At 34.0% G+C, this 18,553-nt stretch overlaps 1 protein-coding gene and 1 pseudogene across 20 annotated transcripts in view; both read left to right on the top strand.

The window, feature by feature from the left end:
* Lcorl (ligand dependent nuclear receptor corepressor-like) overlaps positions 1–18,553 on the top strand; it is a 160,655-nt gene that overhangs the window by 80,625 nt on the left and 61,477 nt on the right. For 12 of the 20 annotated variants that reach the window (XM_006503818.4, XM_011240709.3, XM_030254342.1 and 9 more), the window contains exons 3-4: positions 712–791; positions 1,690–1,819. The exons of 1 other annotated variant lie outside the window; for it this stretch is intronic. In XM_006503818.4, the coding sequence (XP_006503881.1) occupies positions 712–791; positions 1,690–1,819 (210 nt within the window). Of the gene's footprint in view, positions 1–711; positions 792–1,689; positions 1,820–1,922; positions 2,210–3,146; positions 3,890–5,793; positions 8,363–18,553 lie in introns of those variants that run through there. 7 more of the 20 variants (XM_030254339.1, XM_030254338.1, XM_030254340.1 and 4 more) reach the window with 4 other exon arrangements.
* Gm29036 lies at positions 7,533–8,344 on the top strand (annotated as a pseudogene).

The raw sequence follows: 18,553 nt of genomic DNA, 5'->3' as shown, positions 1-18,553 counted from the left end.
TCCCATAAGGCTGAGCGTTCAACAGTAGGTTGTTCTCAACACTTTGCCCAATTTTGAGTCTCTGTGTTAACTGTAAACACTAAACAGGAATTTCTCTGACCAAGGCTGAGAGCAGCACTAGTCTGTACATGATTTGTATTGGATGACATTACTTATTTGTTTACTCCATCTTTTTCTTTTGTAACCAAGCTTTTGGAAATGAAAAAGTCTGACCTTATTTTCGATCTAATTGGATTGTTCCTTGCTTTTGTAGACATAATTCTATTTTCCCAAGTTTGGGTATTCTCAACACCTTTTCTTCTGTTTCTCTATATTATATTTTCTTTGATATTGTACAAAATTTATTCCTTTCTTTTGTTATATCTACCCCTTTGGTCTCACTGTCATAATGAAAATAAAAAGGAAATGAATAAATAGTAATCATTAAATCCTTAATGTGAATAGATGATACTTAAAATTATATTGTTAGAAAATTATTAATCTATAACCAGCTCATTATTCTTGGTATTTTGTCTCCGTATGGCCTATACTGTTTTATTTTTCTAGATATCAAAAGGTTAATTTGAAATGCAGACTTTCTCTCATTATTGTTAGTAGTTAGGTTTTATTTTTGTTTTTTCATTTTTTCCTTTTCCATTGCTGTGGAAGATGGTGATTTTGCTGGTTTAAATAAAGTTAGTATATTTAATGAATATTTTCCTTCTTTTAAAGACTGTGAACCAGAAGAGCTGACTGACTGGTCTATGGATGAAAAATGTTCATTTTGTAACCTACAGAGAGAAGCAGTCAGTGTAAGTTTTAGTGCCATGAAGTTATTTTTAAAATAATCACACAATTGTAACACAGTTCTTTTTTTTTTTAAAAGTTCTGATAATTTGTGACTCAGTGAAACTTTAAATACTTCATTTTTGTTGAATGAAAAGATTATGTTCAACATTTAGTTTAGTTTAAAAAAAAACCCTAATTTTTTCTTTTTCTTCTCTTCTATCCTCCCTTTTTGTTTGTTTGTTTGCTTGCTTGCTTTTGGTTTGGTTTGGTTTTCTTCCATATTTATTTTTTACTACTTTCTGATTCATGAGGTCAGGTTGGTATTTAGGTATCCAAGGGTGAGCTTGGAAATATAGCTTATATAAGAACACTGCAATCATGTTTTTTAGCAATTGGTAGTAAGGGGATCATATGCTACTATCTATATGTTTATAACTGTTTTACTACTTTTAAAGTCTTTGGCTATCAGAAATATTTCCTGTGTTAATGATGAAATACGTGCCTACTGTCTTAAAGGACATAGATGTGTGTAACCAGCACTTCTTGTTGGTAAGAAATCCTGATTCCTTCTCTGTTATGATGAGCAGAGCTGAGGAGAATTTGGAAATCCTTTAAGCGCCTCTGCTTTGCTAGACTTCACTGCATGCATAAACTTTTCGGCAGTGCCTGCCCGCTACCCCCCCCCCCCCCGCCACACACACACATATTTTATCACAATTTTGGTAAGGAATAAGGTTATTTTGTTCTTCTATTAGAAGTATATTTTGTCCTAAATTCTATCACAGATTTTATATTCTTTTGATATAATTTGGGATTTTATGAAAGGCAGAGAAAATGAACATTAAAACAATTTTTATATATTAATTGGATCTCAGGTTTAAATCAAAAGTAATGAGGTATGTTACTTTCTTATAATTTTAGGATTGTATACCATCTCTTGATTCTTCACAGTCAACGCCAACAGAGGAGCTATCATCTCAGGGCCAGTCCCACACTGATAAGATTGAATGCCAAGCAGAAAGTTACCTAAATGCACTCTTTCGAAAGAAAGGTAATACTGGCATGCTTTGTCATTTAAAGTTTGCATTGTTTAGGTTTTTCTTATATATCAGTCCCTACTTTATTGTTAACGACTTCTTTTTTTGTCTTACTAGAGCCAATAAGAGTGTCAGCTCTCTAGTGCTAGCCATTTGTTATCCGCCTCCTGTTCTCAACTTCTTCATGGGCACCTCTCAAAATATTTTTTGTGCTTCCCACTTTCATTATTTTCTTGCTATTCTCAAGTCTTTAAAAAGTGCTGGACGATGAAGAAGCTATAGATAGGTTATATTGCAGGCCTATCCCTAGTACTGTATCTCTTACATCATTTCCCAGCTGGTGTACCACTTAAGTATTTGTCAGCTTGAGTATGCGTGCTTGACATTAAAAAGTCTGTTCTGTATTTGTCTCTCTCTGGCGTCTTTCAACCAAATGGGTCTTGTTTCACTTATTCCTCTACTTGTTACATATCTATAAGGAAAAGTAGTTTTTATATTTAAACTGCTTGGGAAGATTATAGTCGTCCAGCTTTGTACCTAACCGTTCCCATGGTTGTAGTTGTCAGTCCATAATCGCCGTGTGGATGTTTGGAGAAAGAAACATATGGGTTGGGGTGGAATGTGGTTACCTTCTTTATCTTTAACTGGTAGAGACTGAGAAAGCACTTCTGTTCTCTATTTTTCCTAGCTTGTATTAATTCTATTCCACTGCTCTTTAAAATTAGGTTCTAGCATATACTTTCTGCTAAATTGATAACTTCATATTTTAACAATATTAAACAGTAATATTAAAAGTAGTATTCACTTTTGATTCTTTCATTTGGTTATTAATTTTTGAAGCCTTGTGTTCAATTATGAGAATCCTTATTACAAAAATCACTAGTATAATTAAAAGACCTAAAGAACTACATTTTTTTAAAAAATTGAAGTAATTAAAAATAAAATAAAAGCCTTTCCCTGTGTGTTACTGAAATAGTGTTGGAGAATTTGTATTATCTTTAAAAAGTATATTTCTTCACAGCTTTTAGGAAGCTAATGTTATAATATCTTATTTTCTTTTAAGATTTATAACATAATAATTTAGAAAAGTTATTCTGCTGGTGTGTTTACAATACTTAAATGTTAGACCTGTATCACTAAGAATTAAAATTAACACAAATGCAGCATAATTTTGTTTACTTTGGAATTCACTATTCCTTATTCTTCCTTTGGGACATTTAGACTAATAGTATGTAAAATTGTCAATATGAATAACATTCAGGTATTTTTATAATATGGAGTTAGCCTATTCTCTATTGCATTTTTAAAGAGTACTCAGTAAAAAACTTGGTACTATTTCAGCTGATTCAAGCATCTGGGTCTTCAAGAGGTCTCCTACCAATAGTTGGGTGAGTGTTGTTGGATATTAGTGACCTCTCAGTTTGGGAATTTCTTAATTTTCTTCAAGATCTTTTGAAAATTGTGGAGATTTTAAATAAAAGAGTCTTATTAGTATAGTACTTTTGCCGTCTATCAGGTCTTACCTTTGGTAATGCCTCTCTTTGTGTAATACCTCACCATTTTCTGACTTTACCTAGGGTTTAGTTTTGTTATTGCTGTTTTATTATTTTCCTTCAATAGGACCATTTTAGAAATTCCCAGTATGGTTTAACCAAAATGAGCACAGGAAATAATACTTTTTAATAGTATTAACTCTGTTAGCTAATTAGTTTGTCACTTTTGAAAAAATATAATTAACTTTACTTTGAGATAATAGACAAAAATGTGTTTTTAAAGACAGGAAATACATGTGTCTTTAGAGTATCAACTAAGATGTTGATGAAGCTTTTGTTTTCTGAAATTTTCCTTAATTTGATCATTTTTAAATATTTTGGATATTGACAATGGTAGTATTATTACCTTGCCACTCCCTGTGTGCATCTTATTGAAATGTAAAGTAAAACTTTAATATTCTATTTGAACTTATTTATTGTATTTCTAATTTAGGATTTTCAGGGTTATGTTAATGATAAATATAAACTATTAATATTTGGATTAATTATGTCATCAAATAAGACTGAACATTAAAGCCTTTTATGCCTGTGTTAGTTACTTTTCTCATTTCAGTGACAGCACTACTTGAGAGGGCAGGCTAATTTGATTCACTGTTTCAGAAGATTTCAGTCTTTCATGGTAGGGAAGGCAACTTGAGCTTTCAGGGTTCTGCATAGGAAAATGAGGCACAGCTCCTAACATAGCAGCCAGGCAAAGTAATAAAGAGTGGGACCCTTAATTCTGGTACCATCAGTGCTAGTCCTCAGGCAGGGGGCTTCATGTTAGAACCAGTTCAAATCCTCTGGGTCTTGTGTCCAAAGTACATGGTATTCTCAGCAATTGGAACGTACTTGAACCTTTTGGAGGCGACCATGGACAACAGCAATAGCCTATGTTTTGGGATTCTCTTAGATAGCCCTGACCAACAACCGGAAGGGGGCTTCTCAGGTCTGGTGTTAGAGGTTCTGTTAGTCTGTGACTTATGGAGAGCACTATCGACTCAGATGAAAAGTTCATTTAAACTGTGTATGTATATCGATATCTATACACAGACACAAGGATCATGTATAAACTTACATATCTATGAAGCCTTGTGATTTTTTTCTGATACATTTATTGTCATTTTACCTCCCCCTCCTTCTTCTGTATTAAGTCTTTCTCCCTCCTCTGTAATTAAAGCCTCTTTTGAGAAAATATTTCTTGCATGAATGAGTTATTAATAAAATAAAATATGTTCAGTTAATAAGTTTCTCTAGGTATTTAGTGGTATTGCTGCTTCATTTGTTTTATTTAAAGAAGTAACGTATTTAGTACCTATATTATGTAGTATGAATATTGACCCATGGTTTCATTATGGTTTGTCTTTGTAGTGCTAGGATACAAGCCCAAGACCCTACCTGTGATAGACAGGTAGTCTACCAATGAGCTATATCCCTAACCCTTAGTCAGATTGTTTGTTTTGTATTTCTTTTTTTTTTACTTTTTTATTTTTTAGATTATATTTTAAAATTATGTGTATATATGTATATATACATATATGCATGTATTCAGGTTTTTTATGTACATAAAGACAATCCTATAGTTACAAATGGCCTTGTCAAATGTTATCATATAAACTAAATTATATTTTAGATTTTAGGTTCACATTCTCTAATCACCTAAAGTATTAAGCTTGCCTAAATTAGACAAAATATGTACATATTAGCTTAATCATATTGGTAAATGTATAATAAAATGAAAATATCTCTCATCAAACTGTTTTTCCTGTTTCACTTTTTATTCCATACATCCCTAGAACCACTTAACTATTAATCAGGTATAGCATATGGTCCCACAAGAAAAAAATTAGTGATGGATTTGATTGGTTGGTTGAAAGCTCTACTAATCAACACATTCCCCTTAAACTTAATAATAGCCACATTTTACGTGTCAATCTTTCCATGTCTTTGAGTTCGCGAAAGATAGGTTATGACTTATACAGAACATACAATTTCTTAGGAATTTAGTTATTTATGTGCTTATATTGCTTTTATTTTAATTTAAGCATCTTTATGTTACTATATATTGACATGACTCATTTAGGCCATAAAATTTCTTTTCCATGGTGTTATATTTATTTATGGTATCATTGTGTCATATTTTAAATTTCCTTTATATGGGTTGCACTTTTACTTTCAAGAAACTACTGCAATAAAGCAGTCCACATACTACTGTTCACATTCAGTTATATTCATGAAAATATTTTTCATCTTATTTTTGCCATATCTATAGCTACACTTTTATAATTGTCAAATAAAGTGTGTGTGTGTTTATAGGTATACTTAGAATCCCTGATGAAAAGTAAGATAGGGAGATAAAAATAAGAGACTTTGGACATTATACAATACAAAAGTAACCTTAAACACCAACTCTAACATACCCACTGTACCCTTTTCTTTGCTTCTCCTGTTTTTAGACTTTATTTTTGTATAGTGATGGGGACTAAACAAGCTCCTTGAGCATATGAGGTAAGCACTGTATTCTAAGCTCCATCCCCAGCTGTGGTGGGGCCCAAGCCGAGGACATTACCTTAGACTGCTTCCACCCTAAAGTGTTGGCCTAAAATCTTGTCCTGTGTTTTACTGTTTAGTACTATAATTAAAGGCAACTGAAATCCTGTTACATACATGCCATTCCACAATTCTCTTTTCTGGTACATTTAAAATCCTCTTTGAAGGAAGAAACATTCTATTTTCTCAGAGGCTTAAGCCTGTTCTTATATTATTTCCACACAAATATTAAACTTGCTAGATTTCCTAAACCATTATACTATACAAAATGGAGAATGAAGTATATGTACCTTTCTGAATGAGGAAGGCATGATAAGTAATTTAAACCTGTATCATGTAGGAATTGATTCATTCTTCTACACAGCTATAATCCACTTGGTAGGGACCACGAATGGGTGATAAATAATTTAACTGATCTTTTATTAGTTTTAGGTTCTGCATTCCACATAAGCTGTAGTGATTTCTGTAAATAGAGTATAATCATCACCATTTGAAAATGTGTTCCATAATATACAATAATTTTTAAGTTGTAGAATTTAAATAATATAACAATACTTGTAGGATATTTAAGAAATTTTTAAGAATAATTTTCTTCTCCAAAATAATCTACCAACTGAGAATATTAATCTTCACAAATTTTGAACTTTAGGGACTGAGAATATTTTAGTATTTTATTTTAGACCTTTGTATAATAAGTACTGTCTAATATGTTGTACAGTATAGCCATTCATCAAGTTATATATGTGTATGCTTCTTTATATCTAGAGAAATAGCAAAAAGGAGAAAAAGAAAGTGTTATTTCTTGTTATCCATGAGAGATTTGTTGTAGGACCCTGCAGATACAAAACTTCCTACTTGCTCATGTCTCATAAGGTGGTACAATATTTGCATAATCTACATATATCTTTCTATGTATTTCCTTCCTACAATAAGCATTTCTGAATAACTTAGAAATTATAATTCTGTATAAATAGTTGTTAAACTGTTCTTAAGAAATAATGGCAAGAAACATATCTGTACATGTTTGATATAATTTTTCATGAATATTTTTTATCCATACCTTGAATCTAAGAATATGGAACCTACAGCTCATGAAAAGAGCTACTATTCTAGTCATACAATTTATATATAATTTAAATAAACACTTTATTTATTTAATAATGTCTTTTTTAAAAAATGTGCATACACTAGCCAGGTGTTGGTGATACACCTTTAATCCCAGAAGGAGGTGATTTTCTGAGTTTGAGGCCAACCTAGTCTACAGAGCAAGTCCCACGACAGCCAAAGCTGCAGAGAGAAACCCTATCAAAAAAAAAAAAAGCAAAAATGTTTGGACATTATGCTCTCATCTCTGGTATTTGCAGTAGTATGACACAAAGCTTTAGAACATCACATGTAACACTGCAATGTAGGACTATTAGATCAGACTAATAAAGTAGAATTATGATCAAAATAACATGCTAAACTGGGTATATAAAGACCCATGAGCCCTCAACCGTATACTGGGCTACATTTACTTGAAGAAAGCTTGGAGTATGTGGTCCACCCCAGGGAAGAGCGCACCAATTAGTTGTACAGTGCTCAAATGGTTAGCTTTGAAAATATGCAGATGCCAGATGTGAATCTAGTGGAAATAGAAAACAGAATTATAGATTTATGCAAATGCCTCACAGAAAAGCCCAACAGTGGTCAGTGGCCATCAAGAGAATGTTGTTCATGGGTCACTTGGGTATTTAAAGGAGTAAATCAGGTCTTTTATATAGAATAAAGGATTCTCAGAATGCTGATAAAATGAAAGTATCCAATCATCAGGAAAACATTAATCTATAAAGTCATGCAGGATGCAGGGAATAAAGGAATATGGGGTACAGATATTTGATACAAAAGTAACTTTGTATCAGAAATCTACAGTTTTTAAGAATTTGGAAAGTAGAAAGCTTGTCAATGCTCTAAAATGCTTCCTTCAAAAGGAAGGTTTTACAATCTGTAACTTGCAGCCAGACTGGTTGATCTGTGATGGGCAGGGACTACGATTTTGAATCTGAATTTGTTGAGTTGTTTAACCAACAGCATTTCAAATTCCTACAAATGAAGAGAGAAACGGAATGAGAAAGTAAACAGTTCAGTGATACAAAGAGACAGTTCCTTAGCCTCATCATCACGTGTAGAAGTACATCTGTGAACTGGGCATCAGCAATGTCCATAGAGGACATTGGAACCAGCTCAAATACCCTCCTTTATGATGGCAAATTGGAGATCACTCTCATCACTGTGAAGTATGGCTCCGTTGGCAGGGTAGATGGATACATAAAACTGTACAGGACAGTAAATCCAACCCTCCTACTACCGGCTTGGTCCAGGCACCTTGTGGACTCTGTCCAGTTTTTGATGACTGCCATGAAGGTAGAGCTTTCACCATCTAATTACATTTGTATGACAGGGTGGCTCAAATTTTAATAAAGAGCTGAAAATTTTACTTACATTTGGCAAGTGGAATTACTAAAGAGCAAATAATGATGGAACATCAAATTTCTTTGAAAGCATTCTTTACACTGATATTGACTCACTGCTATGAAAACAGTTTTTAAGACAACACAAAGCAAATTAAGTTTAATGGGGAAATTATTCTTCAGTAAGTAAAATTACTTGAAGCACTAGAAGATCACAACTTTTGATAGCTCAAGGAAAAAGAAGCCAATAAAATATGCTGCTGTGCTGACCTCACTCCCAGGAAATATTTTGAGATCAGTGTTATCCTATCCCAAGGGGATCTTACTTGTCTTTCATTGTTAAAGATGTAAGACATACTTCTGGCTTATTATTTGCCAGTATGGTAAGAACACGGTTCAGTTTTCCTGGATCTGCCTAGTCTATCACATAAACATTTGTCTTATATTAAGAGAAAACTAAATATAGGAAAATTACAAAGGAGAAAAGGCCAAATTGTTTTCTAGATATACTCTTGTATTATGTCTTTTTTTGTTTTGTTGGAGATAAGAGTCTCACTATAGTGCAGACTGTCCTGGAATTTACTTTATGGCCTAGAATGGCCTTGAACTTCTACTTTAGCTTTTCAGATGCTGTTTTTACAAATTTAAGTGCCATTTCTGGCTTTATATTATGTCTTGATACTTAGATACTGAATTATTAAACTTGCAAATGGTGGTTAGAAGTGTTCCTTGCCTCACCCAATAAAGAGGTACTTAATTTTTTTTCCTTGTAGCATATGTTTTCACTCTGAGTATTAACTGGCAAGTATAGATAAATTTAAATACATAGCAGCTGTTCTGTATAGTAAAATAAATTCTACAGAGATAAGCTATGGTCCAAAGAAATTATAGGCCACCACAATCATGACACCATAAAATCAAATGGCAGATCTTTTCCACTTAGTGATAGGTACTTTGCTAACCTGATAATACACACTCCAGTCTGTTGAGGCTCTTTTTAAAAAATGATGCATACAGCCAGTCATGGTGGCGCACAACTTTAAACCCAGCACTCAGCAGGCAGATCCCTGAGTTCAAGGGCAGCTTGATCTACATGAGTGTGAGCAGGACCAACCACCAGGGCTTTATCCCACAGAGAAAGCCTGCCTGGGGCATGGGAGTGGGAGGGGAGAAAAGAAAACAAGAAAGTGATGCATATAAAGTCAGACATCATGAGCCCACAATTTTACAATTTTTTAATGACTAGTAATGTGGATTTTAGCATGAAGCTTCTAATCTGGTCTGGCAATAAATACATTTTTATTTTAAGGGTTTTAATGGTGATCAGTTGAATTCTGTGATAGAAAACTCTTGGCATGAGGAAGATCCTGGCTCTACTGTCAGCCCAGCAATAAAGGTGTAGGTGAGGGACAACTACTGAGTATGTGCCCTACAGCAGTATGGCCCAGTAAGACAGAATCCTGAGCTCAGTGTGTCTCCAACTCCTTCCTGCTAGATTTATAGGTATGCATTATAATATCTGACCAGATAGCATTTTTCTATCATGATTGAAATAGTCTATATTGTTTAGTACAGTATAATCTGGAGCCAACTTTCTTGTCAGCACTTAAAATGGTAAAAATTAAAGAATTGAGTTTTTATTCAGTTGCCTGTGAATACTGCTCATATTAGGCAGCACAGCTCAACAATCAGAAAGCTCTGCTTAAAAGACTCTCCCTGAGGATTATTAAACCTCACACTGAAGTATATTAGTTTATAATTAAAATATATTTTAAAACAATCCCTTTTAAAAGTTGGAAAAACAAATTAACTTAAAAACATTAATGATATATCTAATATAAACAGGCTGTTTAGCAGTAATTGGACAAAACCAAAAATCTGAGTTTACATGAATTATTTGTGATTGGTAATTATGTACTTTGCTCTTTTTTTAATTTATAAAAATTATTAATTTACGTTAATAACATTAGTTCATAATTTGTTTTCTGCCCCAGGATAAAAATAAGATTCTTTCAGTGAAATTTTCATAGAATTGGTGTTTTGTTGCAAGTACTGTAACATGAAATTTTCACATTCAATTTCTGATATTATTCATTTTAACATGAACAATTACGTACACCTATATGATTGTTTTTCTATCTTTCAGAAATATCTATTGTTAAAAGTTGAGTCTTTCTAGCTGCATATGTATCAAAAGATGGCCTAGTCTGCCATCACTGGAAAGAGAGGCCCATTGGACACGCAAACTGTATATGCCCCAGTACAGGGGAATGCCAGGGCCAAAAAAAAAAAAAAAAAAAATGGGAATGAGTGGGTAGGGAAGTCGGGGGGAGGGTATGGGGGACTTTTGGGATAGCATTGGAAATGTAATTGAGGAAAATATGTAATAAAAAATAAATAAATAAATAAATAAATAAATGTTAAAAAAAAAAAGTTGAGTCCTTACTGGCTTTAATTATATTTAGAAACCCCCAAATCATTTCAGGGTAAAACAATAGTTTTATATCAACTCTAGGTTTCATAAAAGTGTGGAAAGTTATATTCCTGCATCACCAAGTGTAAGTGTGCTGGAAATCCTTAGCATCACAGTCGTCACAAGATGCTGAGAAGTCATAGTATCTGTGTGTGTGCGCACGTGTGTGCATGCGCGTGTCCTATGAACTTTATTGACTTCTCAACCCCAAACTTTGAAACAAGTGAGTTACCCATGCTTATAACTGCATCCAGTATGTCCCATAACACACGCTTCCTACAACAGTGTGTACATGGATTCAGGGGTTATGTAAGATACTCCCCACAGACCTATTTACATGGAAATACACTGACAGTTCTTCTGTGTAGAGAAATTCTTGTTTTCATTGCTTCCGATAGGAAAACACAAGATAAACTAGCTTTTGGAACTTGGTTTTTATTTCAAATAATTAAGGAAGTGCTCAGTTAAAAGAAAGTAAGTGAGACTGGGAGGAGAGAAGAGATGGGGGGATGGTGTATAGTGAATAAATGATGAAGAAAACATAGTTAGAAAGGACTATTGATGGCAGAGTTGAAATAATTTCAGAATTAAAATAATAATTATTGAATTTTTATCTGATGGCCTTCTTAGTAAAATAAGGATGCATTTTTTTTTGTGCCAATAGCATGTAAGTAAATAAATAAATGAGGAAGAAAAAGTACCTCTCCACAGAAAAACCCCAATTTTAAGAATGCATAGAATAATGAAAGAAAAATGCTTACCATAGCACAGTAATTGGTGAACTCAATGAGTAACCAGTGGGAAAAAGCATGTGTTGTGTAGTGCAATTTTGGCTGCTAACTTCTTTCCTTATAGGTTCAGAACCACCAACCTGTAAACCATTTGTTGCAGTAAATCTCTAACCCCAATAAGCTTGTGGGAAGAACACACAACTCAGTTACAGTATTTATAAGCTGCACGCCTAGACTGAGCAGATACCTGCTGCATGCTCTACTCCCCAGCTAGCAGATCCTTTGCTACCTGCAGCTTCTCCAGGCCACTCGGTTCTGCTCGTCTTCCTCCATCTTTCTCTGTCTCCTCAGTCTCCTCTTCTCCTTCCTTCCTCCCAACCCCTCTCTAAAACCTCTAGCCCCACCTTTCCCTTTCACTGCCCAATCACAGGCTCTAGCCTTTATTTGACCAGTTAAAATGGGAAGAAGGGTCACATGAAATCACCTGAGTACAGTGATCCACTCCTCCAGGGCAGCCCCTCTTGAGGAAGCAGAATTGGCATCAAAATACAAACAGCACCAGGGCAAGCCACACAGCCCTCTATTAAGTACTTTTACAATAATTCCTTTCAGTGACTTCACTGTTCAGTAACATTTGTTACTGTGGACGTGAGAAATACTTGGTCATTTTTTTATGAACTGTAGGGTTTTGAACTTTTAAAATTTGTTTTAAATTTTCTTGTTTTTGGAATTAAAATATAATTACATCATTTGCTTCCTTCCCTTTCCTCTCTCCAGATCTTCTAGTATGCCCCCCACATTCTCAGATGTGTAGCCTTTTTTTAATTTTAATATTAATGTGTGTGTGTGTTTGTGTGTGTCCTTTTTCTGTACTTTCTTTACTCTCTGTTTTTTGCTTTTCTCTCACCTTCCCCGCCCCTCCCTCCAGTTCACCTGCTCCTACCCCTTAAGTTAAGAAATCTTTCCATCTAAAAACTGCCATATCCAGGGATCCGTCCCATAATCAGCTTCCAAACGCTGACACCATTGCATACACTAGCAAGAATTTGCTGAAAGGACCCAGATATAGCTCTCTCTTGTGAGACTGTGCCAGGGCCTAGCAAACACAGAAGTTGATGCTCACAGTCAGCTATTGGATGGATCACAGGGTCCCCAGTGGAGGAGCTAGAGAAAGTAACCAAGGAGCTAAAGGGGTCTGCAACCCTATAGGTGGAACAACAATATGAACTAACCAGTACCCTGGAGTTCATGTCTCTAGCTGCATATGTATCAGAAGATGGCCTAGTCGGCCATCAGTGGAAAGAGAAGCCCATTGGTTGTGCAAACTTTATATGCCTCAGTACAGGGGAACGCCAGGGCCAAGAAGTGGGAGTGGGTGGGGGAGCGTGTGGGGGATTTTTGGGATAGCATTGGAAATGTAAATGAAATAAATACCTAATTATAAATAAATAAATAAATAAATAGAAAAGGGTCTTTCATGTGTGCCACACTGCCTCTGAATGCTTAGTCTCCTGCTTTAGCCTTTAAGTAGCTAGAACTAAAAAGTAGCAGATTATGATCATAAAAGAGCCTTGATACTTGATTTTTAGTATCCGTATTCATAAAAGCAAAAGGCAAGCTTTAGTTAATATATAGCTTTGTGTCCTTGCACCTCTTTTTAAAAATACTTGTCAGTAGTTGTTTGCCTTTCTCTGGGGTCTTACGCCATTCAGAACTGAAGAGCATAAGTTCAGGAAGCAGTGTTTGGAAGGGTGTTATTGGCAGATGCTCTGTAGACAAAAGCAAGCACAGAAATATTGAGTATTAGGCCTCACTCACTGTATCCGTTCAGCTGCTGCAGCATGTGAACAGTGCACATGGGGTTTCTTGGCTTGTTTGCTTTTTTGTTTGTTTGTCGTGAGAAGTATGTGAACAGTATGTTTAATTTCTAATGTGAACAGTATGTTTAATTTCTAGAGTAGTCATTAAACTTGTTTAGAATAGACGTTTTTTAACCCCTGTTGGCCCTCATTCACTCTTTTTAAAGCACAGCATTGTACTTGGTTTTATGTCTTTCCTACAAGTAGCCCAGGTGTTGAGTACCATTGTTTGTTAGAGCAGGTAAGTTTTACCAATTACTTATTACCCTGACATTTGTGGCACTTCCAGAAGTAACCATTTCTGAAGATGGCTGTGGTAGGAAAAGAAATGGGCTCATCCACACAACTAATTTGTTGGTCAGAGATTGGGGCAGAAAACAGATAACCTATCACTAGAAGTAATCCAGCATTTTGAGTACTTTCTAGTCACATTTTTTTACACACTATGTGTAGACATAATGAGTATTAAGCTAGTGTAGTTTTGAGCAAATTGCCAAGCTACTCCTCAGTATGAAGAGAATAGTTCACATTTTCTGTCCAGTATCATCATATCTTACTTTACAATAGCAGTTAGGCTAGCTAAGAGACCTAGGCTATTTATTATATATAGTGCCTCTTCAGAACTTGTCGTGGATAATATAATACATTAATTTGCTTGTTGTGTAGCAAGTACAAACTGGATGAAGCAGAATGGGAGTGAATTGTCTGGGTCTGAGGATATAGAAAAAATAATCATTGTGTTGCAGTTATCAGATTCCTGGTTTGAATAGATTTTTAAAGATTTGTTTTCTTTACTGAAAATACTTAAAAATTTCTGAATCTTTTCTAACTTCCTTTCTTTAACAAACTGTTCTTTGATCTCTTTGTACATGTGAGGAAATTAATATACATTAATTACATTGGAAATGTAAGATTATTGATTATTTTACTCATTTGTTTTATGACTTCTGTTATACTTTGTCAAGTTTTTATCTCCTTTTAATTTTTCTTCCTAGCTCCAGGCTTCATAGCATAGAGATCTACATATCTCCCCAAAATTCATAGGTATAATTTAATTGGCTCATGAGTTTGAATGGGAGAAAAATAATAACAGTTTATTTTCAACTATCCCAGTTGAATTTTAACATCTTCACCTTTAAATGTAGACAGTTAACAACTGTGAGTTTTAAAATATATATATCATAGATACTTTTATGACGCAACGTCTTTTAAATCACATTATCATTACTTTTAACTTGTGATAGAGACTAGATTATTATTAGATCTTACGTTGTAATCCATTGTAGAAGAATGCTGTATAATTACCTCAGTTGTTTTTCATTTCAAACTATATTTCAGTAGAGCTAGTTTCTTATATCTATCCATGGGTTTTAAAATGTGGTTCTGAGAAAGAACACTTCACCATAGAGCTGAAGTAGTCCCTGCATGAAAATGTTTGCAAATCACATTTGTTCCTTTGCTGTTAGATCTTCCTACTTTCCCTATAGTACCCTCTCTGTGCCTGCAGATATGCCGATTCTAGCTTTCAGATCTTTTTCTGCCTTTAGTGGCTACACCACTTAACCTGTGCTTAAATGCTACCAGCCTCTTTATCCAAAGTCTATGTTAGTTGCTAGATATACATTCATTGCAGGAAGAATTTAATTTAAATTAAACTTGTTTTCTGTTGTAAATCTGTTATTTTTCTTTCCTAGTAACTTGGGCTACTGATACCTTGTGACCCAAAGTTAAAATAAAAGCTGGTTTTCTTTTTTTGCTACTTCCTACATAAAGACATATCAAAACTATATTGTTATGATCATTACAATGATCATTACGATGATATAAGATCAAGACATATCACTAATAAAGCCACTGTGATCATTCTTAGACATGTTTCTGGACACATATTATTCCTCTAGGTAAAGTTCTTAAATATTGTCTTGTGAGGTCATAGGGTCACTGCATACTTCAAATGCATTGACGACTGTCAGACCATTCTCTAGAACTTGGTGCTTTTGTTGCCTGAACAGAGCATAAGGGTTTCTACTCCTCACGGCCACGTTGGCACTGCTGCTCTCCTGATAGCACCTATTCTAATAGGTGTGGGTTGACGTTCTGAGGAAGTTTGTACACTTACCTTTTAATTTTTTTATTTTTTATTTTTATTTTATTTCAAGACAGGGTTTCTCTGTGTAGCCCTGGCTGTCCTGGAACTCACTTTGTAGACCATGCTGGCCTTGAACTCAGAAATCCACCTGCCTCTGCCTCCCAAGTGCTGGGATTAAAGGCATGCGCCACCACTGTCCAGCTACACTTACCTTTTTTAAGTTATCTGCTTGAGTTACTAGGCCATATTTAATTGAGTTGCCTACTATCATTGGTGATTTGTAGATACTGTTTATAAATTCTCAAAAGAAATTCTTGGTTAGATAATTATCAATGTTCTGTATTTACTAAATATTGATTCTTTTTCTGAAGTACTTATGTCTTGTACTTGAGTTGTTGGATCAACTAACATTATAATGCTTGCAACAGTCTAGTTTATGTCCTTAATTTAGTAATGGATGAACTAGATACTTCACAGAAAATGAAAATGACCAGAGCTCTGAAGGATTAAGAGAGGCTTGGCAAATTTACTGTTAGAGTAAAAATATATAAATTGTATATTTTAATTGTTTTGTATAACAAATTAAGCTTTTGACACATTTATATAAAAATTGTAGTTGCAAGACGATTATAAGATTTATAATATCAACATAGTCTAGATAGGGATAATCCTTCCATATAGAAATATATAACCTTATATGAACAAGATATTATATGTGTGTATATATGTATATGTGTGAGTGAGTGAGAGTATGTATAAAATTTATGAACGTGAGGCTCAAGTCAAATGACTTTCCTGTTTGCTCTCATGATAGCTACACAACTAGGTCATAGTTTGTTCTGCTATATCTCCCTTTAGTGAAAATACATATCTAGATTTGCCAGTAATTGATAATTGATAGATATTCTACATATCCTCTCTATTTATGTTAGCTGTGTTTCTTAATTGTGAGGACAAGCATGTGTACTTCCTTTGTCTTTTAGTATTCTTTGTATCATACTTGTTAATATAGATCCCTGGGGAATGTTTTATATTTTTCATTTATCCCTTTATTACATGAGATTTTCAGCAAGGGAAAGGGGAAGTTAAAAGGTTTATTTTAACTTTGTTAATGAGAGTGATGTAAGTAACCATCTTATTTTTACATCCTATTCTGAAAACATGCTTTAAAGGATTAAATTAATCCTTCCTACCGTTCACCATGCAGTAGTACTACAATCTGATGATAGAAACCATGATTGTAAAAATTGACCCATTCTTTCTAGAGTTCTTTTCTATTCATGCAGTGTAGTGAGACTGTTAATGCTTCTTGTGTTAAGTGTGCCAACATAAGTGATCCACACGAAGTCGAAATGCATTTGCAATAGTCAACGACACTTGGAAACCGTGACCTCAGGTCACAGCTATGTTGGCGTTAACATACAAGATAGGTAAAATCAGCCTAATGTATATCTCTGGATTGTTTGGGTGAATTTAAAGTTTAATAATTTTTTACATCTTAAAAATTATTTTATATTCTATCAAGGCCAGAAGACAACTTGAAGAGTGGGTTTTCTTCTTCCTCCTTTTGGATCAAACTCTTGGTTTCAGGTGCTTTTTACCAGCTGAACCCTCATGCATAGGGTTCTTGCACATGTATCTACACACTGGCCCGCATGCAATAAAACTGTTAGCCCTGTATGTAAATTATATAAGATAAACCATACAGCAATTATGAAATTAAAGTAAAATGATCCATACCTAGTAAGCATATTGATACATGAGATGTATTTGCTATACATAATGCAACCTGAATTTATGGCGTTACGCTTGGCTATTGTTCAGTTGCACATGGTCAAGCATGATGTAAGAATACTAAGTGGAAAATCATAGAAATACATACATCGTGAGTTTTAAATAACCATACTGTAGTGTGTTGTTACTACAGAAGAATATTTGGCATTAAGAGAGCCATGAGTAGTAGAAACAAGCCTTAAGTGAAAATGAGTGTCTAAATTGTTCAGAGGGATTATAAATGTGTTTAACGTACACCATTTTATATTCTAATTTTTATATTAATAGTTCTGTTTCTTTATACTTCATTTTTAATCTAGTACTATACCATATTGATAAACGTTTTATCATAAACATGTATGTTTATGATAAAAGGAAAAAAACATTTTACAGGGTTTTATAACTTTAGACATCTAAAGAGAATCTTAGAATATATCACATATGGATAAAGGAAAGTATTCTGTAGATTTTCACTTGTACTATTTAAGAGCCTTCTACAATATTAGATGTTAGTTATTCCAACTGAGTAAAATTAATAGAAACATTGTTATAGTTTGACTTTCAAATCAACACAGATAACATTAGAAACATGCAGAAAATGGAAAATGATGAATCAGGGTAATCTACCATGTCCTGTTTTACAATGCAAATGTCCTTTGAACACTTATATCTGAACCCAGGAAATAAAATCATATAAGTGCATATATTCATTGTCTTTGAACCAAATAAGTTCAGATTATAGGGGATTTTGTTTTTGTTTGGGGGGGTTGGTTTTTTTGGGTTTTGTTTTGTTTTGCCTTTTCAACCTACCTTTCAAACTGTGAACCCAAGAACTAAAAAGATTGTAGTTGAAAAATGATCATGATACTCACACTAGGATTTATATTATTGATATCACATAGTCTTACCTTAAGAGATAAGCTTATGTTGGAAGTCTCTCACTATTCCTGGCTTGCTTTTTCTCTTTTTGTTTTTCCTTCTCTGTAGAAATACAGTTAGGTTGAATCCTATTTAAATTTGGAGATCTTAAAGTTTTGTCCAGTAAAGTCAAGCATAATCATGTATGCCTGTAATCTTAGCACTTCTGAGGTTAAGTAAGAAGGATTCGTAGTTCAAGGTCATCCTTGGCTGCATAAGGAGTTTGAGGTTAACTTCAACTACATGAGACCCTATTCCAAAATTATCTATAGATATGTGTTCATATTCTTATAGAGTACATGTATGTGTATGTGTACATACAAGTACGTACATAAATATATGTATTCCTACATTCCCCTGCCTTTTTGTTTTG

Source organism: Mus musculus, chromosome 5 (assembly GCF_000001635.26).
Source record: "Mus musculus strain C57BL/6J chromosome 5, GRCm38.p6 C57BL/6J".
NCBI lineage: Eukaryota > Metazoa > Chordata > Mammalia > Rodentia > Muridae > Mus > Mus musculus.
The sequence above is the reverse complement of the archived record's forward strand: the minus strand, read 5'-3'. Positions and strand labels throughout refer to the sequence as shown.